General features: G+C 44.0%; 1 protein-coding gene and 1 long non-coding RNA gene across 2 annotated transcripts in view; one reads left to right on the top strand and one right to left on the bottom strand.

Moving 5' to 3' along the window:
• Nucleotides 1-341: 341 nt before the first annotated feature.
• LOC126547813 (nose resistant to fluoxetine protein 6-like) overlaps nt 342-26,280 on the bottom strand; it is a 47,596-nt gene continuing 21,657 nt past the window's right edge. Inside the window, exons 3-15 of the mRNA XM_050195803.2 lie at nt 24,702-24,822; nt 22,014-22,101; nt 20,868-20,962; nt 19,382-19,558; nt 14,927-15,020; nt 14,729-14,830; nt 13,093-13,258; nt 12,124-12,206; nt 8,964-9,086; nt 8,018-8,138; nt 6,113-6,299; nt 2,511-2,653; nt 342-1,362 (exon numbers count right to left, since the gene is read on the bottom strand). Coding sequence (XP_050051760.1) covers nt 1,141-1,362; nt 2,511-2,653; nt 6,113-6,299; nt 8,018-8,138; nt 8,964-9,086; nt 12,124-12,206; nt 13,093-13,258; nt 14,729-14,830; nt 14,927-15,020; nt 19,382-19,558; nt 20,868-20,962; nt 22,014-22,101; nt 24,702-24,822 — 1,722 coding nt within the window. The 3' untranslated portion in view covers nt 342-1,140. The remainder of the gene's footprint in view (nt 1,363-2,510; nt 2,654-6,112; nt 6,300-8,017; nt 8,139-8,963; nt 9,087-12,123; nt 12,207-13,092; nt 13,259-14,728; nt 14,831-14,926; nt 15,021-19,381; nt 19,559-20,867; nt 20,963-22,013; nt 22,102-24,701; nt 24,823-26,280) is intronic.
• On the top strand, nt 6,261-26,229 carry LOC140219528 (uncharacterized). The gene is made up of 3 exons (XR_011895865.1): nt 6,261-6,351; nt 24,735-24,830; nt 25,702-26,229. It is a non-coding gene; the product is annotated as an uncharacterized lncRNA (long non-coding RNA).

Here is a 26,280-nt window from a genome sequence, read left to right as displayed (position 1 = left end):
GCCTCTATAAACGAAGGTCGAAAGAAGGCGTAAACACAACACAGTACAGTCTGCACAGGTTTTCTTCGTGTTCGTAGTAAATAAATTTCTCTCTGGACACACTTTCTGTGGTTTCAGAAGAAGAAATGTCCACATTTATTTCTCTTTGTCCGTTTTCGCGCTATACAATGGTCTAATATTTTGCAAGAACGATCGCCACCACGTAGTCGAAGCACCGTATTTCCCTTTGTGCAATGCTCCAAACCTAGTGAGAGCCACTGTAATCCACTCTTCAACAGGCATGCTGGTTAGGATTTTTAAATCTGACTTCATGCGGGAAAATATGGATGAAGAAGAACACGTTGCAGTGAACGACACATTTTTATTAGCGCATTCGCATAAAGGACAATACGCCCGCAGTAGTGAAAACCATCTACATACAAATGTTCCTGAGCCTAAGGGATGATATTACATATCTGTGGACATCTAAAGTCAACGCGCGGTTTCGCGTGTTGGTTGAAGAACAGCATCACGACGAGATCTTAACAAGGCACACCATTGTGATTTTTGAAAACATTTCAGCTAACAGCTGCAGTGCACTCACCCCAAGAGCTAGGTACACGCGCGATAGGCAGGTGCACCTGTGTGGCTTATGGGTCTTATTGGACCGAATGTATATCCCAGTTATGGGGGACGGAGTATTAGGGGTAAGAAATAATTTTGACGTGTTGGGATTAATGTGCACCCAAATCTCTGAGCGCACGAGTATTTTTGCACTGCGGAATACATCGTAATGCGGCTGATGTGGCCGTGGTTAGAAACCACAACTTTTTACTCAGCATCAAAATGCCATAGAAACTGAACCTTTGCATCAGGTGGCAATCTAAGATAATACGTTGTACTTCATGATGGCTCTTAAGACGCAGACGTCTCTCTCACTCTCTCGTTCAGTATTCACATTTACAGATACCCATTGCTTTCATGACGTCATCATGCACCCTGTATTGTGTATGATAAGCCGTTGACCAGGTGACTCGGTGGAATCACTAAATGGCAGTCGCACTTCCATTAATTTGTCCGGTCTTATCAGGCTGAGAGCTCAGAACGGTTCAATGGCTGCTTCTAGGCGCCACGCCGCCCTGGGATATTGAAAATGAAAACTTAGAGAATACTGCTCTTGAGTTCGTCCTTGCTGGTTGCTTGCTCAAAGCCGTTTGCATGGTCGACGCCGTTCACGTGCTTCACGCTGGTTGGTGGCACGTGTTCCTCTGGTTTTCGCTCGAATATGATTTTCTCGAGTTGAAAGATGGGCGCCTCGATGAGTATATGCAGAACGTAGGCGAACACGGTGCTGAGAGTGAAGACACCCAGCGCGGTGTTCAACTGCAAGGAAGAAAGAAGAGTTTTGTCGGACACGGAGGGCATTTTCTCTCATCACTTTAGCGAATGAAACTACATTGCGTATTGGGCATGTTAGGATCATGTACTTGCTCGCGTAATGACAAGGTTGACTCCCTAAATGCATGTGATGTTTTACCTATGTCAGTGCATCTGGCAGGAAGCATTTCTTGAAAATTAAAGAACGAGGGGGAACGGGAAAGCTTTGCAGACACAGTGACCAAAACTGGTTTCAGAAAGATTAATTTCACAGCTGTTTTAGTTGGTGGAGCACTTCGGAGCCTGGTACGGCACAGAATACGCGTGGTAAGAGAAGCGCAACAAGAATGTCATGTTTGTCCTCTTCTGTCTGAATACAAAGTTCCACAGACTGCTTCACGAAAGAGGCGGCAGCAAATTTTTGCCGCTACAACATACCGGGTGTTTCTGCGAATATTATAAGCAATTAAAAAAAAAATCCTTTGGCAGATAGCACAATTCTAGTCCTTGAGCTGGTCTACTCGAAGAGACGGACATTACTTGCACAAGAAATTGAAATGCATAATCGACTAGAAAACAAAGAGTCACTAATAAGTTTTAACTAATTACTTTATGGCACACATTGCAATCTACAAATTCTAGCCGGGGAGTTTGCAAGGCACTTGGAACGAATTCTCAGGATGACACCAGTTTTGAGATATTCATTCCCAAACATTTCGAAGAAAGACTTTGCTGTTCCAAATAATTTTGTGCTTCAATGTATAAACAACGGTTTGTTAATAAAGTAAGTGGAACGACAGTGCATATTTACCTCAAGTTTGACGGCTCATATCTGAAAAATGGTGTCATCTACACAATTATATTCAAGTGAATATGGATTGCAGTCTCACCGGCTACACTTTGTGAATGGCAATATGTGCCATAGGTTAAATAGTTAAAAACTTAATTAGTAAATTTTTGTTTAGTCGATTACGCATTTCAATTTCTCTTGCAAATAATGTCCATCTCTTCGACTAGACCAGCTCAAGGACTAGACTTGCACAATCTTCCACAGCCAACTCTTAAAAGTTGCTTGGAGTGTTCGCGGAAACACCCGGTCGAGTAATTTTGGTCATTGTGCCATTGTTGAGATCCTTTTCTATTATATTTCTCACCTGGTAGAACTCATCGGTGTTAATGTATGTCCGGAGACGAATCATGCGAACGATGAAGATGAGAACGTGAACAAGGTAGATGCTGAATGTTAACCTGGACAGCGGGATGAAGAACTTCCACGAGAAGAACTTGTTCAGCCAGCCTGCGTTAAAGAGTGTGAATGAAGGCAGGAGCAAATGAAGGGGCAGCTATAAAAGTAACGGAACATAAGGGCTTGAACAGGCATCTCGCAATGCTCCAAATGACAATATACTGCAAAATATGTCTACACTTCGCCAGAAAGCAGTGGTAATGGCGCAGCTTGATCTCACGATGGCTCGCCGTTGAAATGCCACTTCACGTTCATTTGCCTTGACTTTCACCGTCGTAGAGGCAGGGAATGAAATTCGAACAGCGTTTTTGGAAAGACTGCCCTGAGGTATAGTACCAAAATGGCGACACATGTCACATGAACAAGTTTGTTTTAAGAGTGAAGCATAGTGCTGGTGTGGCCACCAGCTCCAAAATATTGTAGCCTTTCGTATGGTTGTAGCTGTAGGAGTCTAGTGTCACCACGTACCATGACTCCGAAACAAAACGCGAACATTACACAACTAACTTTACGTAAAAGAGGCCATTTCGCTTTCCGAATTCGTGTAACACTAATGTCGTTGCTTCACGGGCTTTGAAAATAGATGCCTCTGACAGAAGAAGACGACAACGGCTATGGTCGAGTTGGCTTATTTTATCAAAATTCTTCACAATGTTTTCATTGCACTTCTAAATTACAGTTCTTTAGTCCCACGCTCCACTGTTCCAATCTAGTTTTGCTTTAATTCTGACCATACGGAAAAACGCCTGCTTCTTGGCCAATCCCCCATAGTGGGTATGCGCCAGTGTTTGGGAAACGAAACGAGTTGGCGTCGCTGTGATCGGCAACAAAGTGTTGGGAATGGTAGTGCTCGTGCGAAGAACGTAGGGCCAGAGAATTAGTCACGTGGATAGTCGGGTCGCACAAGACGACCTCACCGCCAAGCGGGAGGTCTTAGGTGTCAGGACGCCTGTGGGCACACCTTCAAGGAACCAGCCCTGCAGCACCGACGCGTCACGGGACTACTGTGTCCCTGCCCACGCGGAGTGCCGATGGAACTGTGAGTACTATGTAGTACTATCCAGAGATTAGCGTCGGCTAGCGTCACGAAGGTCGCGGGCACTCATTTTGTGGTGGGCTTGCGTAACTGCGAAGACCATCGTGACAGAGGCGCTAAGTTTTCTTTAGGCTAGAAAGCGTTATTAACCCTGCTGCGTAAGGTTCACCATCACACATCGCAATTTTAAATAACCAAGTGTAAAAGATGTTCTACCTTCTTTGTTCGCGTTTCATACCAGCGTGATGGGGCATCTGAAAACGGTGACGGGTGCACATGTTAACCTCTTCCTTATTGGTCCTTTGGCGTTCATGCGGCCGCATTTCGTCTGGACAAGTTCACCACTTTGCATGGTTGGTTCGGGCCAGAACGAAAGCCGTGGTCGTGATGCTTGCCAGTGTAAAATATTAATACAAAAAATGCCAATTTAACTTTGTCAAACAGTTGCGCACTTGAATGGTCAATGGCGAAGCGGGAAAGAGAGTTGCCCCGCATCGGTTAATCTGGGAAGGCATAAACGTTTCCATTCGAATTATTTTTCTTTTCGCGCATTGTCACTGATTCGAGCGGCGTTCCGCCTATGCTATCACCATGAGTAGCCGGTCATGATAGGTGGATGATAACAAAGAATTACGAAGGCTTTTTGTTCATAACTAATATTTACTATCAGCCGGTCGGCTTCGCAAATGATGTGTCCGTCATCACGATTGGCTGGCCTCCGCTATTAAGAACAGTCCTTGTTTAAGAATGCTTTGTGTATACGGGCCATGGACTCCATATTCACAGAAAGCTCTCAGGCTAGAATTATCCGTAAGAGAAAATTCCAGCCAATCTCTATGCTATTCATACTAGAGATGGCGACCGGCCAATGGCAAATAGCAGTTACGAATGATAAGCTCTGTAAATTCGGCCCCTGATTTCCAAATCTGCAGATTTGCATGAAATTATAGTTCTCCAAGTGTATAGCAATATCTATGGAAGCACTATACCTGGTGATTGTTTTTAACTGCACCAATTGTTAAAAACAATATTGCCCGTGGCATACAGCACAAATCTAACCATCAAACTAAATTACTCAATGAGGCGGCCACTACTTCCACGAGAAATCAAAATGAATAATTGAATAATTAACATAATTAAACTAATTACCTTTTTATTTCTTACATTACGGCCCATGTATGGTATTTATGGTATTTAACGGATTGTAACCGGCGAGTTCGCGCGGCGTATCCACTTAGAATAAATTTCAGGACTACACTAGCTTCGAGATATTAATTTTCAAATTGTCAGACGAAATGCATTGGCGTTCCAGTTACTTTTGTGCTTCAATGCATAAAACAGCACTTCCCTAAATAAAGTAAGTGGTACAAGAGTGCAATCTTACCGCAAGTACGTTTGACGGCGCATATCTCGAAACCTGTTCCATCTTCAGAATTCTTTCTAAGTCGACATGCCTTGCATAACCCGCCGTGGTTGCTCAGTGGCTATGGTGTTGGGCTGCTGAGCACGAGGTCGCGGGATCGAATCCCGGCCACGGCGGCCGCATTTCGATGGGGGCGAAATGCGAAAACACCCGTGTACTTAGATTTAGGTGCACGTTAAAGAACCCCAGGTGGTCGAAATTTCCGGAGTCCTCCACTACGGCGTGCCTCATAATCAGAAAGTGGTTTTGGCACGTAAAACCCCATAATTTAATTTTTTTTAATGCCTTGCATACTCACCAGCTACAATTCGCAGACTGAAATATGTGTCGTCACGTAATTAATTAAAAAGGTTAATTAGCGTAACTATGTTACTTATCCGATCAAGCATTTTGAATTTTTGTAGGAGTATTGGCTGCCTCATCGAACAATTGATATCAAGGGTTAGAATAGTGCTATTTGCCACAGGAAGTTTTTAAAAATTTGGTGCAGTTAAAAAAAGACAGCGTCTATGTGGGTTTAGTGAAATTAACGTGATTATTGTCATCATCTAATATTATTCGGCCTATATCCAAGACCAGTTCTTTCATATGAGCGTGTTGCGCTCTTTTAAGATGCTCTATAGATATAATACTGGACGCTTTAAATGCAGGGAAGTAATGTCTAGTGGAATGCAGTAGAATGGTGTCGTTCAGTATATGCCTGTTTAATTAGTATCCAGGGTGACAACCAGTATTTAGCGTTATTCTTAGGACAAGTCCTGATTATTTAGCCGCAGGTGCATGACTTTCATTTAGGATATATTACTTCATCCAACGCAATACACATATACGCGCAATAATTTGTACCTTTCCCGTTTCACTCCTTTTTGAAGGTGTAAAAAGCGGAATGGCCTAGCTGAAGAGAGCGAAGCGAGGCAGGTAATTGCTTCTAGTAACGCTCTGTTAAAAATATTCTGAAAGTATACCGGTCTTGAATGAAGATTTTTGCGAAGGTACTTCACAGACTGCGTCTTTGTCGACAGCTACAGGACCCTGCCCTTGTGCCGCTTACCGCCTCTTCCTGTTGCGCACGCGTACGTTGGCCAGCAGAAGGCGAGAGCCCAGGCTATTCGGTGGAAGCCGGCGTAGATGTAGTTGCTCACGTCGCCGGGAAGCGTGTCTTGGTTCCAGGGCAGGGGGATGAACATCACCAGGCAGACGAGAAGCAGGGACAGACACCACAAGAGAGCCTGCAACAACTGATCGCCCGCACGTGCGTTGGACGAACGAGAAGCAACGTTAAACGAAACGGTAAGAATTAAATAGATTAATGATTAGCTTACGCGCAATGGCTTCCGCTGCACGGCTCACTGTCTCACTCTTTTCAAGATACCGAGCACGCACACTTCACTCCCGAGTGAGTTCAATTTGTGTCCCCCATGTAAAGCGTAACAGGGAAACGCTGAACATACAGTTTTAGCGGAGCAATTACGGTGTGCTCCGTTTAGACAGGCATATCCTAACAAAGTGCACATAGCCGCTCCGTGGGAGTGATAGGGCACGTGCACACAACCCTCATGCCGGCAGCATGACGTAGAACGCTGCTTTCGATCTGTTACAGAGCCGACTGAGTAATTGAGCGTGACTCCAATTAACCCCGTTGTCGTTGTGGAGCCAAGATGATTGCACTTGCGTGTTTTCCAAATCCGTAATCAGCCTAGTACTCTGCTGCCACCTGAGCGCGGGAAATGTGAGCGAAGCGAAGCGCTAGCGACGCTCTCCTAAAACTGCCCAATATTTTATCTCAACCACGAGTCCGGAGCCCACAAATCCAGAGCCGCACGAGTCCAGGGCCCACGAATCCTGAGCGTGAACTCAACCAATAAGCAGCGGGCAAAGCTGAAGTGCACATTTTCCCGGACAGGCGCGCGCGAAGCTCGCAGACCTCCCAGCATTTTCGAAATCGCGATTGTGCGTCACTAGAGAACCATTTCATATTAATTACCAGGGCTCCCCTTCTGGATCCGCCAGCGGTCACCATAACGGTTTATGCTATAGTACAAACCATCACTGTAAAATCTAAATTAAATTGTGCGGTTTTACGAGCCAAAGGCGCGATCTGATTATGAGTGGCAGTAGTTGAGCGCTTAGTAAATACGAGGACAGAAAGTACACACACGGACAGAGGGACGCTTACTGATAACAATGAAGTTTAATTCCTTGACAAAGCCGAACAAGAGTGCCTTCGAATACACGTCACCCACCATGGGAACTCCGTTGCCACCGGAAAGCAAGAGGACAAGATAGAGCGTACGAACAAGAATGAAAATTTAGTCGCGCATGAGCAAAATTTCAGTTTTTTGTCGGACAACAGTAAGGAAGTGTTGCTGATACAGGAACCACCGTGATAGTCAATCTGATCACTCTCAATTATTAAACGGGTGATTTAACACTTGCTGCTTCCTACTATTTCCGTGTTATCGAAGAGGGACACACACACAAACGCCCTGAGATGGTTTTCTAACTCTTCATTGCCATGCTTGTGTGTGTGCGTCCCTCTTCGATAACACGGAGATAGCAGCAAGTGTGAAATCACCCGTTTAATAATTGAGAGTGAGCAGATTGACTGTCACTGTGGTACTTGTATCAGCAAGACTTTCTTAACGTTGTCCAACAAAAAAACTGAAATTTTTGTGCATGCGCGACTAAATTTTCATTCTTCTTGTTCGCACGCTCTATCTTGTCCTCTTGCTTTCCTGTGGCAACGGAGTTCCCATCGTGGGTGACGTGTATTCGCTAGGCAAATAACTTGGCGATACGAGCATCCGGATGTTATAACATCATGTCTCAGCGATAATGCGGAAGCGATTCCGTATGTGCTTTTTTTTTTCTTTCAATCCAGCAAGCTTACTACATTCACCAATATTGTGCGGAAAATACTCGTAAGTCGATTATAAGGAATAACTCACTGACGTACCAAGTGGATGTGCTTATTCTTATGTTGACTCGCTGCGTAGCCGCAGAGAATGCCCACGATGTAAGTGGCCACGTGGGTGAATGGTCGGATGTACACGTACAGAAGTGTCCTCTGTATTTTCCTGAGGAGTGAAATACCAGGTTTCGTGTATTGCTGGGTGGCATGACGTAAGTATGTTTAGGAGATCGATAAACACAGACAGCGATGAGTAATAACGCTCACCACTTTCACAAAGGAAGCTAAGTAAGACTTGGCAGAAATAAGGAAATTCAAGTGCGGCGCAATGAAGTTTCTATTATTTCGAGTCGATAGCAACTATATACACATTCACTGTCTCTTTGGTGCTAAATGCACAGCCCAGTAACTCGCGAGGCCTCGCCGGAAAATTTCGTTATACACCAGTAGTTTGTACAGCATCGTACAGGGAGCATCTTACCGCGAGAATTTCTAAATATGGTTCAGTATAGCAACCGAAATAGAAGCGAATTAAATGTTGGGAGGCCATGGTGAGAGGAGGCGTGCCACCTCCCCCCCCTGTCCCCCTGCTGCGGAGGCTTTCTCCCGTTGCCGCAAGTAGCATTTCTCTCCTGCCTTCTCCAACCTCAATTTTTGCCCCGCGGTTCCCACCTTCTTTCGTTTGTCTCCCACGTTTTCCTGCTGCGCGGCGCATTTCCCAGGGCGGTTTAGAACTATCTGCCTTTCGCGGGAATGCTCAAGCTGTTCGTGCTATTTCTACGCTGTAGGTAGCATACGTGCCAGGTAATAGGCCTTAATTATTGTGTAGTCTACTTTCATACCACTGTATAAGAGACACGTAGACGGTTTTTTTTAACGATTCCTTGTTCTGCCTGCTGCCTAATTTCCATTCTCAGCTTTCGACTGTTCAGTCTAACAACTCGTACATCAAAGTATTTTGAACTGGATCTGAGCATTTTATTTCACTTACCTCATATCATTTGATCCACCGGTTAATGTATAGAAAAGGTTCCAGGAATGTGTTTGGAAACATGTCAGGATGCAGAAGGCCACAGCCACGATTCCGCCGATCACGTGGGATGTCTTCGGGTATCTAATTTATACAGAAGAGACGAGATGTGTAATCGATTGTAGAGTAAGGGCAATATATAATTGCAGCGGAAGCGTGACTTATCGACAAGTCGTCGTTGTGTCTGTCAGTAAGTCTCCGGGTTTGACCACGGTCAGTTTATCCCTATAGCTGGCCTCATGTAATTCACCGCTAATAGGAATTATCTTTGCGCGTTGTAGGTTTTTAGTTCATAGCGCAGAAGTACGTATATTGGAGTAGCATTTGATTACTGGGGAAGACGTCAGATCCTTTCTCATGAATTAAACAAGAGCAGAGAGTTTGCCATAATAGCTCTACGACATCAGGTGCCATCAAATAGGTGCTCCCAAAGAAAGAACGGCGCAAATCAATTCATGTGAAAACCTACTAATCACAGGTGTTCGCATGATCGAGCTCCATGCCTTGATGCAGCTTCACCTCGTCGCCATGCGTAGCTGTAAAACGCTGTCTTGAAGGCCGTTTCCTATTCCTCCGAATACGGATTTCAATTGCATGAGCTAACATACAATGTAGACCACACCTTCCTTAAGTATCGCACGATATTAATTTTTTTATGGGCGCCTTCTTAAGCTCTATAATTCAATGCGGCGTTAACTTGTTCGTATCTTCGGACTTTTAAAATTACCGGTAGTATTTGAAATTTTACCAGGAATTTATGCTGACACTTCTATCAGCTCTAAATAGCGGCTGATGTTACTCAGGCCTGAGATTTCGTTACGAGTGCTGATATATGCTTTTGACGTAGACAATAATATCGACAATTATAGAAATTTTTTTTTACCAAGGATTAGCAGAAATATTCATAAATGTAAAAAAAAAAGATGGAAATGTGAAGGCGCTTTGCTAATGAAATTAGATGCGAAAATATGAACGAGTCTAGCAAAACAGTTCTTACTACAAGTACTTAAGGTATATTGACTTTTTTATTCATACTGGTCGTATGTATTTCAGTCCTGAAGTACTCTTTTTCGCCAAGCAAGAGGAAGTGCGTTCGGTAGATTAACAAAGTAGTTTCGTTACATTGAAAGTTGTGGTGGCCGAATGTAATGCGGTCGATGCTCATGCTCAACTTTACTGGGACGCAGTGCTCCTTGGTCACTTTGTTCATGCACAGGCTCAATATGTTCTTATGCAGTGCTCGCTGACAGATAACCGCTAGCAGCGGTAATGTCTAACAAGACTAACAGATTACCGCTAGATTGCCGCTTGCAGCGGTAATTTGTTGTCTTGGCCACTTGTTTGTCTTACCCAGTTTGTCTTGGCTCATGAGCATGAACACAAATAATAATTATGCAGTGAACACAGTGACATTAAAGTGCAGACACGTAGCCGAAACTTTGCTGGGGCTTTTTAGGGTGTTGTGTGCGTAATAATTATACATGGCGTCTAGACTATCGAAGCAGTTCATTGTTCTACTGCGAGCATGTAGAATTAAGTTAGTGGGTGCGAGGCATGCTGCGAACTACGTCATTACACAACACAGCCATCGTAACCAATCGACCTAGATGCAATTTCCCAAACACCTTGAAATCCAACCTCAGGTACGGCTGCTATACAATCATTCACGATGTGTATAAGCTGCATACGATGTCGCAGTCTGCCTGCTGCTTACTGACCCTTTTCACGGCGATCCCGTAGGCGCACGTGGTCACACGTTCATTTCTTGCCTCAGCTGCCTCCATATTTACAGAGGGTGTGCATGATGCCGGCGCGGCTTATCAAACCTCTGTTTCGGGAGATATCGTAGACGGTGACTGCGTGGACGACACGAAGCTTTGGCCACAGCTTCTGAGATCATGCAAAAGTGCTTTGGAAGCTCATTAAGCTATGTCCAAACGGCACGAGCAGCGCATATGCTGCTTGTTCTAAAAGCAAGGCTAAATATGTATTCCAAGCTATCCAACCTTTGCGCTCACGAATTGAACCAGGATTAATGTGTTTTGCTCTTCGTTCTTTAGTTGGCAAATATTTTGAAGGAGCGGCTTATAACATTTCTGACTCAGTAAATTTCCTCGGTGCGGTCGCTATCTGATTATTTTCTGCTTAATCGCTCGTGGGTGTGCTCAGTTCCGATAGATTTGTTCTTGCTGCGTGCAAGACTTGAAACGTAGCTGTTTTGTGCGTTGTAATACCTTGTAGCAAAGATGCATTATCGTTACTAACTCGCTTACTCTTGTGTGCCGTCATAAAACACTCAGCTTCGACCGTTCGTGCGCCATCGGTGTAGTCCATCATTTATTGTGCGTATATGGTTCGCATATATTCAAGTGTGCGCCCATTCACTCATTGACACGTTGTCGATAGAGTGGGCGTATGTTTTTGTGCCAGTTGGGGTATATGTGCTTTGACACTGTGCGTGAAACTTACGATGAAAGGACGCGGCGCTCCTTCCTTTGTCATTGTTTAACGAGCGGTACTCACTCTTGCCGACATTCCGGGGCGACATTCCGACAGAAGCAAGGTGGAAGTGGCGATGATGTCGTATTCGCGCGCTGTCGCTGAGGCGACGTGCGGCGCACCGCCGAAAGCGCCATCTAGTTTCTCTAGAACAAACTGCTCCGCGAAAAAGGACAATAAGATAGCGCTTCATCCTGCTTTGGCCTCACGTCAGACAATCTGCTTATAAGCTGTTCTTATGGTCTTTTACAGGATAGATTTCAGTTTTATAACGCGCACGACAATTTTACCGCCAGAATATTATTTTACCTTTACCACCACGCGAACACTATACAATATTTGAGCTTTGCGTCAGTGTGTTTGTTCACTGTGACGCATTCCATTGCGGTTCCATAAGTGTGCCATTGCTTCTGTAGAACAGAGACGTCGAGGAAAGGGGGAAACGCGCTTTATATGAACGGGTTGTGGGAGTGGCGGAGCACGCTGTATTGCTTACGACGGCTTTCCGACGTGTGATTCAAGATATATCAGGTCTTCTTCCGAAGCATATTACGCTATTGGTTATTTCAGAGGTTTGACTTCAGTTCTCTTTTACTTGCTGGCTTTTTTTTTCTTCACTTACTTGAGGAGCAGGAGAGTCAGCGGGAAAGCAATGAACATGAATATCTGCAGGTCTGTGCTGACATACCACAGATGCTGGAAGCACTGGAAATGACAGAGAGAAACGTTTCAGAAGAATAAAGTGGCGTTGGCTCGTAATACGAGAGAATGGCGCTCGAAAAATGAGTGAATTTGCTTTATATTTCCTGCTTTAGTGAGATGAAAAATTAAGTGTGATTCGCAAAGGGTAGCTGCCAAATACGCGTACTTCGCGAAATGGATCTGATAGAGAAAGGGGATAACGATGTGGGACGCAGATCACTGCTGTCGCAAATGAAATCAATAAATTAATACTGTTGCCACAAGAAGACAGTTGGCGGTTGATTTTCGCAGAATGAACAGGATGTCTTGTTGCTTGGTTCAGTGCACTGTCGATAAAGAAGCCCCGATTTCTGACGTATGGTCCACTTAGTCTTGTTTCCATGGCTGTGCCATGGAACTCAGAACATTAGGCACAAGATACTCGGCGAGGTCGACCGAAACCATACACAATTTTTTTCATTGCGAATACGTTATCTCAATAATATTAACGAAATGTTAATTTACCCCAATATATAGAAAAAAAATGAACTCTGCGGTTTTCCGTGCCAAAAGCACGATATGATTAGGAGGAGCGCCGTAGTGGGGGACTCTGGATTAATTTTGACCGCTTGGCGTTCTTAATAACGTGCATTGCCATTCACGGTACAACCCAATGCATTTACTAGACAACTGGAAAAGGATACACTTGAGGAGCAAATTCGGACAAATATGCGTAGATCAATATGATATGTACGAATTTACCCACACAACAATTTTATCGACCTCTTACACACACTTCAACCCTTCACGCCCCCATTTCGCTACCAGAACAGACCGAAGATGCAGTTTTCTTTTTATTTTATCGTGAGAACAAGCAACACAAGGAAGCGGTTATCAGACCACTGCATACCAATTGGCCCTCCTCGACAAAGTTCTGTGCTTGTACAATCAACCTCCACCAGTTGTGGTAGCAGCTTCTGATGTGCTGGTTGTAGGCGTCCTCGTCTGCGGGGCCCGATCCCGTGAGAGGTAGCAGCAGTCCTACGACCAGCACCACCAGCGTTGGGATGGTTAGCCTGCGCCGCGGTTCTTTTGATGAGCTCCTACAGTATTGTTTAGCATAAAAAACAATAATTCGACTCAATGGTATAAGTTTTCATATTTGTATTTACCTTTCAACGCAATATATATCCAGCAGGTCTACTTGTAGCGCCGGCGCTCGCTATACGGCCCTTTCAAGGGACTGACAACTCACCAAAGCGTGTCATAACATTATGGTGGAAATGAAAAAAAAAGTGCGCTGTGTGATGATAGAATAGAACAGAGTATTAGCCGTTTAAAGATGAATTACGATTTCAAATCCAGAGGAAGCCTCATGAAACACATGTCGCCACACTCTAATGTATTAGACTTGGACAGTAACATTGAAGCCGTCCACGTGATCGAAAATTGGACTACGTAAGTGTGCTATCATTAAGCGCACCGCTCGAAGAAAACGTTCGTTATTGTTTATCTACATTTGTGCTCTTTTCAATGCCTATTACGATTTAAAGAAAGTTCAAGTTTATAAGCGGCGCCGGCCTTCGGCGCAACTAGCGGAACGACAGAGCAGCGGCGTCTCTCATTGCATAGCGGCGTTTTTAAGCCACAACTTTTGTGTTCGTGCGAGTTCACGAGTCCCCAGTGTTCTGTGATCTGGCTGTAAGATGCAAAATGCCGTCGACTCGTCGGACCCTAAAGGGGTGCCGGCAAGATAGGCATTCCCCTGTCCATAGCGACTGTTCAACTGAAAAGAATGTCGACCACATCGTTTGATGCCTCCCGCATCGATGGCCAACGCCACACTCTTTGGATGGTGACGACCTTACTCGGCGACCGACCGCTTGCGGAAGTGAAACCCCTTGTAGCATGGCATCGCCTTTCTTCAGCTCGGAAAGCTGCTCTAAGGCTACCGAGATGCTGGATATATCAACGTGATAGAATCACCGCATATGGGTTTTCTACGATGCACATCGCAGAAAGCCCAGAGTGAATTGTTGATTTCACAATGTGCTTTTACGGCAGTTTTGTTCATAAGAAAAATTTCCAACCAATTCAGATAATGGATATATCATCAGCGAAGAAGGCCGACCAATGACACTGATCTCGAGCGCTTACGAACAACAAGCTTAGTGAACTCGGACCCCGGTCCCTTAGTTCCGAATTTTGGTCTCTCACTGCTCATCCGTATGGCAGCCATGCGGACGTAGCTGTATGCTTCGTTCATCACGTTGTCGTTCACCTTCGTATTTAGGTCGAGTCATTTGTTTTGGGGTCGTTTTTTAGCATCAGCTTAATTCTCTGTCCGGTTTGCTAGTGTTTTGGCTACAACGAGGCTATAGCGAGTACTAATAGCGGCCCCAGTTTGACGCCACTAGGACAGCTCATAAAAAACAGGTGTTAAACACAGGAATGTTGTCGTCATGATAACATTTGTTTATTTCAGAAATGAATGACATTTTCATGCCCTAATCTTAAAACGCCCCCTATAAAGCAAGACACTTTACCTGATGTAACGGCGAACTCCTCGGCTTATGTAAACCATCAACAAGTTATTCTTTAGGACAGTTGACCGAGACTCTGTTACCAGGTACGAAAGTAGAAAACCGCTAGAAAAGAAAGTCATGTCGGTAAGTAGAGGGTAGCTGCTGCCTAGTAGTTTTAAATACTCCCTTTAGAAAACACACAACGTCGCTGTTCCTTACCTGATGAAGAAAAACGTTGTGACGCTCAGGAGAGCGTTGATGATAAACTCAAACGTGACGTTCCATGTCATGTACTCCATGGTGTAAACAGAATCTGAAAATAGCACACACGAAGCTCAAAATGAATTGCGCATAGTTATCCGCGCTCTACATGCCGCGAGTGCTGCGGTAAACTAGCTCAAAGAATGCAAGGCACTGTATGTAATATACATATATGTGGTGGCGCAGAATAAGCCAAGTCACTATTGCGCCAATAAACCACGATTAACTAAATCTATGTATATATGAAGCGAAAAAATTGTCATCTACCTGAACGTAGCCGAAGCTACAAGCTCGTCTTTGTAGCTTAGTGCTACACTCGGGTGGATGACAATTATTCCCTTTCATGAACTTTCCTCCAACTTTGGGCTTTCTGCAGAAGTGGTCTGCCATGTGCGGGATGATCATATTTAATCTTGCTGGAATTCAAATAAATCGCCTGTGGAAGATAGAATAATAGCATAATGTTTGTCCATGAGCTGGATTATTCGAAGTTGTGGACATCACTAGCGCGAGAAATCGAAAAACATATTCGACTAACTAACAAAAATCACTAATTGACCTCTTACTGAATTACTCTAAGACATATATTGCGAATTGTAGCCGGTGAGATTACAAGACGTATCTACTTGAAAGGAATCTTCAGGAAGACACCAGTTTGGATACAGTGTTTCCCAAAGTGGGGGATGAAATACACGAGCGTTGTAGTTACTTTTGTGCCTTAATGCATAGAAGACCGTTTTGTTAAACAAAGTAAGTGAACAACAATGCATTTTTACGGCGTTTGATAGTGCATATCTCCAAACTGGTGTCATTATGAATATTTATTCCAAGTGGATACGCCTTGCTAAGTCAACGCCTACAATTCGTAAGTTAAGTTGCAATATATGCCTTAATGTAATTCATTAGAAAGTTATTTAGTTGAATATTTCGATTTCTGGTTCAAGTAGTGTCCGCCTCTCTGAATAATCCAACGCAAGGACTAAATTTGTGTAATCTGCAACAGGCAACTTTTAAAAATTCCGGAAAAACTGAAAATGATCACCCTCTACACTGTATGGGAAACTCGCGACACTAAAATAAAAATTGCAAGTGAAGACACCAGAGTGTTAAAAAATCATTAGAAGAATCAGAAATCTTATACTGTGCTGCAAGATATTACAGCGTCTTAATACAACCAATGTTTCGGAAATCAGTAAACCATTGCGTTGAAACCGTCAGTGGTGCTTCAGGAGCGCTTCGTTATAGGCGATAATTTGATAAAGAAGGGAAGTACTTTAAGTAATTGGTAAGAGTAGCCTGCGTAATCTGATACTACCGAATCACTCTAGACAAAAGCAGCGCCAACGGATGTGTGGTACTGTCAACGTGACATGATCTTTGCTCAGGGTGAATGACGATGTAGATAGCGTCTGACAAGGACATACGAGGGCTTGCGCTAACGTACGATTCGTGTCCATTTCGGTGTCCTGGCTCGTATGTGATAGATCTAACAAGGCTGTGCTCACTACTAATGTAGTGCCCTTCTTTGCGGACATCATCATCATCGGCATAATCATCCTATTTTTATGTCCACTGCAGGACGAATGTCTCTTCTCCCAGCGATTTCCAATTATGATTGCCTTGCGCTAGCTGATTCCAACTTGCATCTGCAGAATTCCTAAATTCATCACCTCACCAGATTTTCTGCCGTCCTCTACTGCACTTCCCTTTCCTTGGCACCAATTCTGTAACTCTAACGGCCCACTGGTTATCTGCCCCACGCATTACATGGCCTGCCCGGCTCCATTTCCCCCCTCTTAATGTCATCTAGAATATGGCCTGTCCTCGTTTGCTCTCTGATCCACACCGCTCTCTTCCTATCTCTTAACGTTAGGCCTAATATTTTTCATTCTATCGCTCTTTGCGCGGCCCTTAACTTGTTTTCGAGGTTTTTTGTTAACCTCCGAGTTCATGCCTCATATGTTAGCACCTGTAGAATGCAATGATTGTGCACTTTTCTTTTCAACGGCAGTGGTAAGCTCCCAATCATGATTTGGTAATACCTACCGTATGCGATCCAATTCATTTTTATTCTTCTGTAAATTTCCTTCTCATGATCAGTGAGTAATTGACCCATATAAACGCACTCATGCACAGACTCTAGAGGCTGACTGGCGATCATGAATTCTTGTTCGCTCGAATGGCTATTGAACATAAGCTTCATGTTCTGCATATTAATCTTCAACTCTACTCTTACGGTTAAAGGCCTCAATTATTTGTTGCAATTCATCCCCATTATTACTGAACAGGACAATGACATCTGCAAAGTGAAGGTTGTTGAGATATTCGCCGTTGATCGTCACTCCTAAGCCTGCCCAGTCTAAAAGCCTGAATACTTATCCTAAGCATGCCGTGAATAGTGTTGGAGAGGTTGTGTCTGCTTGCCTGACCCCTTTCTTGATACGTTATTTTCTACTTTCCTTGTGGAGGAACAAGGTAGCTGTGGAATCTTTGTAGATATTTTCCAAGATATTCATGTATGCCTCCTGCACTCCTTGATTACGCAATACCTCCATGACTGCTGATATTTCTAATAAATCAAATGCATTTTCATAATCTATGAAAGCCACACAGAGAGGTTGATTGTACTTCGCAGATTTCTCAATTACCTGATTGTTGACATGGACGTGATTTATTGTAGAATATCGCTTGCTGAAGCGATCCTGTTGTCTTGTATGATTGAAGTGTTGCCGTGATTTTATTGGAATTTATCTTGGTGAATATTTTATGCAATATTGAAAGCAAGCTATTGGACCTATAATTGTTGCATTCTTGAACGTATATTGTGCATTTCACATATTTAACAGATTTTGTGGATATATTTTATTCTTCATCTGCGTTCCACTGAAGGTCTCGGCCATCTTCTCGGCTGCTCCGGATCACGCAGTCTTTATTTTCGATCTAAATATTTCCGCGCGGAATTAGGCGGCGCTAAGCCTGAATACTAACAAACCAATGTGATATGTCAGTAATTACTGCGATACTTACGATCTTATGATACTTACGATACTTACATGTAGGGCTGATACATTGTTACTGCGGGGGTCTTATGTTTGTCCTTATCTGTTCCAAGCAATATACATGTGATAATTAAACTAACTTCGACGAAGCAATCGTGGCCTGTCATCGTGAACTTCATAGTGCTGGTTTAATTATTTAAGTAAAATAAAATAGGCGTCTGGCCGATATATCAGCCCTTAACTTTGGGTCCCCTATTTCTAAACGGCCTAGTAAATAACAAAACAAAACAAAACAAAACAAAAAGCAATAAAAGAAAGCAAACGTGGGCTTAGTCACTGGGTTTCGTTACTAGGCAGAATACGTTTGAAGAGCAATTGATGAAAATGCAGTATAGAACTCAAGTAGTACCATTGCGCGTCGAGACAGCATGACGCTAGAATTCGAATAAAGTGACTTTGAATAAGAAGGCTTTCTGTATGTTCAAAACGCATCGTAGAATGCATTTGTGTCCATGTCAGATTTTAGATATATACGAAAGCGAGCACATGGTTTGAGCTACAACTTTTCGAAGCTAGGGTACACGCCGTTTATATGAGAAATTAATCGCCTGAAGCACTTCACGAAAACCTATGTGAATTTAGCTGACGCGTGAGTTGGTCTGTTTTTGCCATTATTTGATAAGCTGCCTTGAAATTAATGTGACTTGACAGTGCCTAACAAAATTAGGAAATCGCCCGTTCATGTATGATCGACGTCTCTAAAGGCAGGGCGCTGGCATTGCCTAACTAGGTTCATTGAGTGCCTCCACAATTAAGGTAGACTTTGAAAAGTACACTACTGTGAGGAAGCACATGCTAGGGAACTAGCACATGGAAACTTGTATGAACTGTAGAGCAGGACAAAAGTGGAGTCCCAGGTGGGTTTACAACGTTCCAACCGAGGCACTTGTGCTCATCGAGTAGGCTTCTTCGGACCAATACATGTACCACTTGCAAAAGTTTAGCACCAAGCTGAGACTGCACCACGTCTTATCTCTATGCTTGCCAAGAGAAGCTTGTAAGACTGTACGCTTGCATCGAGGTTCTCAAGTAAACACGTGCCATTAATTTCAGCAATTAGCAGTTTCGGACACTTCAACATGGCATTTTAACTGCCTGTTGAATTTTAATTTTCATTTAAACATACGTCTAGAGAATGTTGGGTGGAAAAGAAGAGGTCCGATAGCTTTTGAGATGTCACGTAAAATAAGTTATCTGTAAAAAGAACCATTGCACCATCTTATGTTAAAGTTACAGCCGTAAACACAGCTCCGTTTTAAAATGGACTGCCTGCTCCCGACATTTTTGCGTATCAGCGCGTAAGCCTATAGATTGATTACAGTTCTCTTTTGTATGATCGTAAGACTTCACTCACGGAAGAATCCAGTCGGTACAAGTATGTAGGTGTGGCCCAATACAACCCAGAATGCCATAATGACTTTCAGGCCAGCCATAAATTTGAGCGGTTTGCGCTCTGGCTTTACATCCATCCGTAGCAGATACCACGTGTTCGTGATAGCTGAGAAGGACAAGATGAGTCTCAGAGGCCCGCCTGTTAGAAACGAAAAAAAAAAAACGTAAGAGGCACAGCGAAAATGAAGGTTATCAAGCAACAATCGGCTTTCGGCAGTTTGCTCTTGTCAAATTACGTCAAGTTATTTATGAGGGCTGCAAACATCCCATTCTTGGACTGTAGCGCGAAGTGACAGACACAGAAACTAGAAACAGACAGGGCGAGCGCTCGTCCTGTCTGCTTCTAGTCTCTGTGTGCGTCACTTCGCGTTACAATCCAAGAATATGTTACCGTACCAACTCGCCCAACTTTCCATCCTTCCACAAACATCAGCCTCCACATCGACAAAACTGTAGCTGATTCGAATATTTTTTAGTGTCGAATGGGTGAAGTTGGTTGTCTATTGTTAGCTGGTTGCCCGTTAGACGTGGATGTTCTGTTTTAACTTACTGATAACATTAAGAAAACAGTACTCTATGCGAGTCTACGCTTAGATGGTAATGTACATTGATTTGAGTGGGGCTTTAAACTAGCGCACGTTCATAACCAGTGGAAACATTGTGAACGCTACACACGAACTTTGAGAACTCGCAGCGTCGGCTAAATATCATAGGTGTATACCGGTCCGCGATCCCTCGATTCTTTCATTCTGTAGTCTAATTTATATCCACTGTATATTTGTATACCCCCGCGTATCATGTGCATTGTGGCGAACCGTGGACGTACAAGCTGTTCTCTTGTTTCACGAGGATCACGTCACGCTAGAGACGAAACAGAATGTCAGGTCACATTTTACTGGAATCTTTGCTCCAGCTCTTCGATAGCATATTTTCTAGACTTTTGTCGCCTAATTAGCAACAAACAACACCTATAGTGTTACCCGCGTCAGTAGAAGAATAATATATGTCTCACTTTCTGCTTTAATTTATGGCGATCATTGTGAAAACATTTGAATAAATTGCAATGCAAAATTCAACGGCGCACGGTTACTGCAGGTTTATTTGTGTTTGCTAAATTTGGGAGCACTACGGTCCGCAGAAAAAGCATGTTTTCAATAGGCAGTGTTAAGAGGTGTCCAACTGGAGGTACTGGAAGGAGTTCGCCTCTGGCTACATAGTGAAAGTATATAGATTGGCTTACAGAAATAAAGGAAATAAAATGAAATCAAAATAAGAACTAGGATAATTTTAATATTATTAGCACATGCAGAAGAGAGCGAGAGAAAAAGACAAAACAACAACAAAGGCATATTCTTTTTAGCACGCAATGAAAACTGAACAGGGATATTGGAACAACTTCAGTATCACCCTGAAAAAATGGGAAGCAATGAAAACAAAACAGCGCTTACCAGCAGAATGTTTCTTTTTTGGGCATCTTTTCATAATTATGAGCTCAGTCCCTGTGCCGACAAAAACTAGCAGTAGTAGAAAACCAAGGATTGATCTGAAATGTGCAGAGAAAACAATTAGTCTAGAGGTAGCACTCTCGAGTAAGTATTAAAAAAATGAATTGCGCCAATATTCGCAGTGTTGACATGAATGCGGAAGAGTAGCTTTAGATGGAGTATGACAATACAGTGTGGACAATGAAGCAGCGCTTGACGAGAAATGGGACTCTCTTTGTTCTGTGAGCTTATGATTGATCCGAACATACCATTTAAACTAAGTATAACTGTGTGCGTATGACCGTATATAAAACACTCAGTCGTGAGCACATTTTTGCAAAACTGTCTATATTATGTAACAATGTGAGCATGCGTATGCCATTAGATCTGTTCATTTAACGGCGCGTAACATTCATTTTTGGATGGCTTCCGTAAGGAGTACATTCGTTGATGCGCCGCTCCCCTAAGCAGTACATTGTGCTGATTCCAAAGGCAGTAATGGCTCAACCTTACAAACTGTCATAGTGATGAGGCCGAATAATCCCACAAACTGTCAAACGTTAGTGAAAAAATAATGCTGAGTGCAGAAGCTGTCTTTCATGTCATATATTTAGGGTTTCCTGCATCCGCGTGCTGCCATTGGTCTTGCTTATGTGTTGTACTGCCAGTATCGTGCATATTATATGTACTGAAAACAATTTAAAATGCGATTGCATTGTCAGTATATTTAAATTAAATTATGGGGTTTTACGTGCCAAAATCACTTTCTGATTATGAGGCACGCCGTAGTGGAGGACTCCGGAAATTTGGACCACCTGGGGTTCTTTAACGTGCACCTAAATCTAAGTACACGGGTGTTTTCGCATTTCGCCCCCATCGAAATGCGGCCGCCGTGGCCGGGATTCGATCCCGCGACCTCGTGCTCAGCAGCCTAAAACCATAGCCACTGAGCAACCACGGCGGGTCATTGTCAGTATATTGTGAATTCAATCTTGCACTTGATTCTTGCAATGTTTTGACAGTCCATTCTGCTTTAGCATTGTCTATATCTGCATATATTAAGCAAAAATATACGTGCGAGAAACGTATAACGAAGTTATCGATACCTACAGGCAAATGATATGGACTGTGCTCAGTGATTTTGGGTCGTCTGTCCGACAGTGCATCACGGTGGCGTTTCCACCATACAGGGTCAATACTGAAACAATAAAAAAAGAAAGACCATGAGAAAGAAATGGCTGAAAGTTATTAATCAGCATGTGCCTGTGACGTGCTATATTAAGTCTGTTACGCCCTTAACAACGCCGTGTTGAGGAATCGAGCAGAAAACGTCGACAACGCGAGTAAGCCATTACGTTTATATGCAGGCATAGAAATACTCGCACTTCAGCATACGTTCATGTCCTTTCTATTTGGCTGTACAAGAAATCAGCTATATGTATCGGTAGCGAACAAGCAACATGAGCGCAAGTTATCAGGCGGCTAGCCACGGGTATCGACAACGATTTGAGAGCTGCTTATGCGTTTGTATATTGACAGTTTTTGTATACTGTACGTAAAAGCCTTGAGTGCGTACTGCGCGCGTGGAAGTTGTCGAATGGCGAGCGAGATGTCCAATATAGGAGAGAAGATAAAGCGGATTGGTCGGTTACCAGGAGTTCGCCCGTCAGCTGGGTTTCGGTAGCGCGGCGAGAAAGTTTGGGTGTGTGTAATGTAGTAGTATGGGACCTGGCAGAGCGTTGTGAGCGCGCACGGAGCAGACAGATGGAAAGCCAAGGTTTTCAAACTTCCTGCGGACGACGACTTGAAACGGAGGGTAAGTTGGCGGCACGAACGTCCTACAGAAGAGTGAGTAGCTGATGACATCGCTTTCAATTCACAGCGGATGAGGCATGCCGCGCTTTTTGTTGGTGGCTGCTGGTGTGGCGACAGTGGGTCCAAGCATGACTATATCGCAGCAGTATTCGGCAGCATGGTGAACTGGTGTGTTACGTGACGGTTCTTGGCTTGCTCGCTACGTCGACATTCGGTAAAAATACATTGAACTATGGCATAATTTCTGAAAACCGAGAGATTGAAAACGTTGTCTACAATACTCTTGAGTATGCACCCGAAATTCTCAATTTTCGCCACCTTATCGTTAGCTTTCCTGCAAAGAGCCAGCACGTCATGTATATATGCTATGTAGGGCTCCATCGATGTTAAACAGGAGACGCACGATAGTGCTTAGCCGCCGTCTGGATGTCCAACGCGCTTCTGTATCAGGTCGAGGAATTTCTGCTTGCAAGTCTCCCAGCTGGTTCAGTCATTTTCATGTTTGTCAAGCCAAGCATGAGCCGTTCTTCGGAGATAGAATATTACATTTACCAGCATGAACGTAGCGTCCCACCTGTTGCGACTGCTTACATGTTCACACATGACAAACCCGTCTTCCACGGCCACACCACTAGTTTTAGAAAACGTTCGTGAGTCCTGGGCATGTGGCAGGATGATGGAGCCAGGGAATGGACTCTTCATGCGCCAACATGACAGGAGCAAGGCGTCAACTACTGCGAAGTTTCGTGCCTGGTTAAGCTGGCGGCGGCAGGGTTACCAGTACCTCGAGAACAATGCGGTGTAGAGATTAACTATATACAAGATATATTAAAGAAACCCTAAAGTGGTTTGTTGTCATTTCCTATTGAGCATATTTGTTTTGTCTTTGGTTTGTTTTCCTCTAAACTTATGGCCCATATCCACAAGGGGAGATTGGCCAAGACTCAAGCAACTGAGGTGGATAAAGCTACTGACCATAGATTTTAAATTTCGCTTAGAAATTTGTGAGAAAGAATAAATCCAATGTTACAGATGCAAGAAAATTATTCACGTATTATGAGCACTGAAAATAATGTAAAGAAATTACAAAACTAACATTTCCCCGAATTTATCCCCCTCGTCGCTCACCGAATGCCTTCGTCTTCCGCAAGGCCGGTTAGCTGAATTGCTCCGCGACAATGTTCTCTGCTGGCGTAGACGATCATTTGGCGTGCTAAGAACGTTCTGCAATTGTTTAGTGCACGCGCAGGTTTAATTGTATACGCAAGCGTTTTTTCGTACGCTGAGTCGAAACTGTTAAACGAAACATGGTTTTATTGTTTACTGAATCCATAAATAATAATATATGGGGTTTTACGTGCCGAAACCACTTTCTGATTATGAGGCACGCCGTAGTGGAGGGCTCCGGAAATTTCGACCACCTGGGGTTCTTTAACGTGCACCTAAATATAAATACATGGGTGTTTTCGCATTTCGTCCCCATCGAAATGCGGCCGCCGTGGCCGGGATTCGATCCCGCGACCTCGTGCTCAGCAGCCCAACACCATAGCCACTGAGCAACCACGGCGGGATACTGAATCCATAAATTGAACGCACAGAACAGGAAAAACTTTGAGCTTCACGCGCATCAATGCAACTAACGCCTAGTGTTGTAGGTGACTCGGACCTAACCAAGAGAAATGGGGCTTGCGAGTGCTGATTTAAATGAATGTCAATTCTTGAATCGTAATGATTTCAGCTCACGAAATACGTCGTCTCAAGATATGCTGACGCAGACGCCCATAGGTCCATCCTCAACGCTGTATCTCATAAGCCTGACGCGTAGAAGGCCCAGTCTATGAGTCTTACTTTATTTACTGTGTTGTGTCCGTTTTTCTTTCTGGCGTCTCTCACAAGGAATCGTACTCAAAGGACGTTGGTTTAACGCTTCGCGCAGCGAAAGAATAGCGCAAGCCACGTCGATGTTTAGTCAGCGTGCCTTACTGGATCGGATAATGAAAGTCATGTCTTCTTCAGTGCAGGTTGAGGGTGTACAGAGGGCGCCTCTCGTGTCGACACTCTGAAATTCATCGGCCGATGTTGCTGTGAGAGGATCCTTCCGGCCCTGTGGTGGTGAGATGAAAAAGCAGACGGTTACGCACTAACAGGCCCGAGGCAGTCACTTTGATGCACATTATTAATTATCTCCTTGGTGGCGCTGATGATGATGCATAGCTCTCTCACGAGGTTTTCTGTATTCTTACACTGTCTGGAACATGCGTTGGTGTGGTTGTTGCTTCAATTTCATATATGACGCAAATAAACGCAGTTGAAATATTTTCGGTGTATTCCTCATCGTGCCACTTTTTTTCAGTGTTCCCACTGCTTTGCTTAGCTCTAAGAAAGGCTGTTAAATTATGCTAATCTAAATTTAATATCTTCTTTTTTGCTTGGTACAATTGGTACTGCGGAGCATGTTTGCGCGATATTCTGCCTTATTTTTTTTCAAGTGCGCACTCTGCAAAGCTTGCACTCTGGGTCCTGAAAAAAAAAGAAAGAAAAAACACTTGGTTCAAACCGACTACGGCGCTGAAACAGCATAACACCGTTTGTGTCTAAAGCTCATGGGGCAACCTAACCTCACAACGAAGGTAATTGACAAATCGAGCTTTCTGCCCCAAGGCAATCTTAAAAGCACCGTTGACGAAACAGTATGGAATCATTCGGCTGAGATGTCAAGCGCTTGCGTATGTACCTTTAGCAAGATCCCTGGCACGTAGGTATTCTTTATAAGTAGAACAGGGGCCGAGTCACTGTAGTAAAACGTCACTCCTAATATTGCAATGACTTCGGAGCTGTTACAATGGAAGTCAGAATTCCCGTGGTTGAATTTCGCAATTTTTGTACGATTTCCAGTGATAGGAGAATGTGAGATTTATTCCGCCAGTGCATTATCTAGACGAATACAAATAGGAAAACTTCATTCCTAAATGGGGTTTTCTAGTGTTCAAGAAGAACAGAAGGGCTCTGAGCGACGCCGGAGGGTTGGGCTCCGGATTAGTCCTCACCGTGCGGGGTTCCTCATCGTGCACCCGAAGCACAGTACATGGACATTCTTGCACTTCGCCGCTGTTGGAGGGCGGCTGCTGCGGCCGGAAGTGGAACCTGCCACCACGTGCTCAGCATCAGGACGCCACATCCACTGAGTCACGCTGGCCGGCATTAGGAAAACTTATACATGTTTAAGTAGGACAGCCCAGTCTTCAGTATAATAAAGAAAGCATGTTGCAGGTTTATTTTTTTTTACGTGCCAGAACCCCGATTTGATTACGAGGCATGCCGTAGTGGGGGACTCCGGGATAATTTTGACCATTTGGGGTTCTTTAAGGTTCCCCTAGTGCACGGGGCACCGGTGTTTTTTGCATTTGGCCCCCCATCGAAATGCGGATGCAGCGGCCGGGATTCGATCCCGCGACCTTGTGCTTAACAGCGCAATACTATAGCCGCTAAGCCACCGCGGCGGGTATGATGAATAAAACGCGTTGACTAACGTACAGTGTGTCTGTAATTGCTAAAGGCAACT

The sequence above is a fragment of the Dermacentor andersoni genome, chromosome 1 (genome assembly GCF_023375885.2).
Source record: "Dermacentor andersoni chromosome 1, qqDerAnde1_hic_scaffold, whole genome shotgun sequence".
Classification (NCBI taxonomy): Eukaryota; Metazoa; Arthropoda; class Arachnida; order Ixodida; family Ixodidae; genus Dermacentor; species Dermacentor andersoni.
This window is presented reverse-complemented; position numbering and strand designations above follow the sequence as displayed.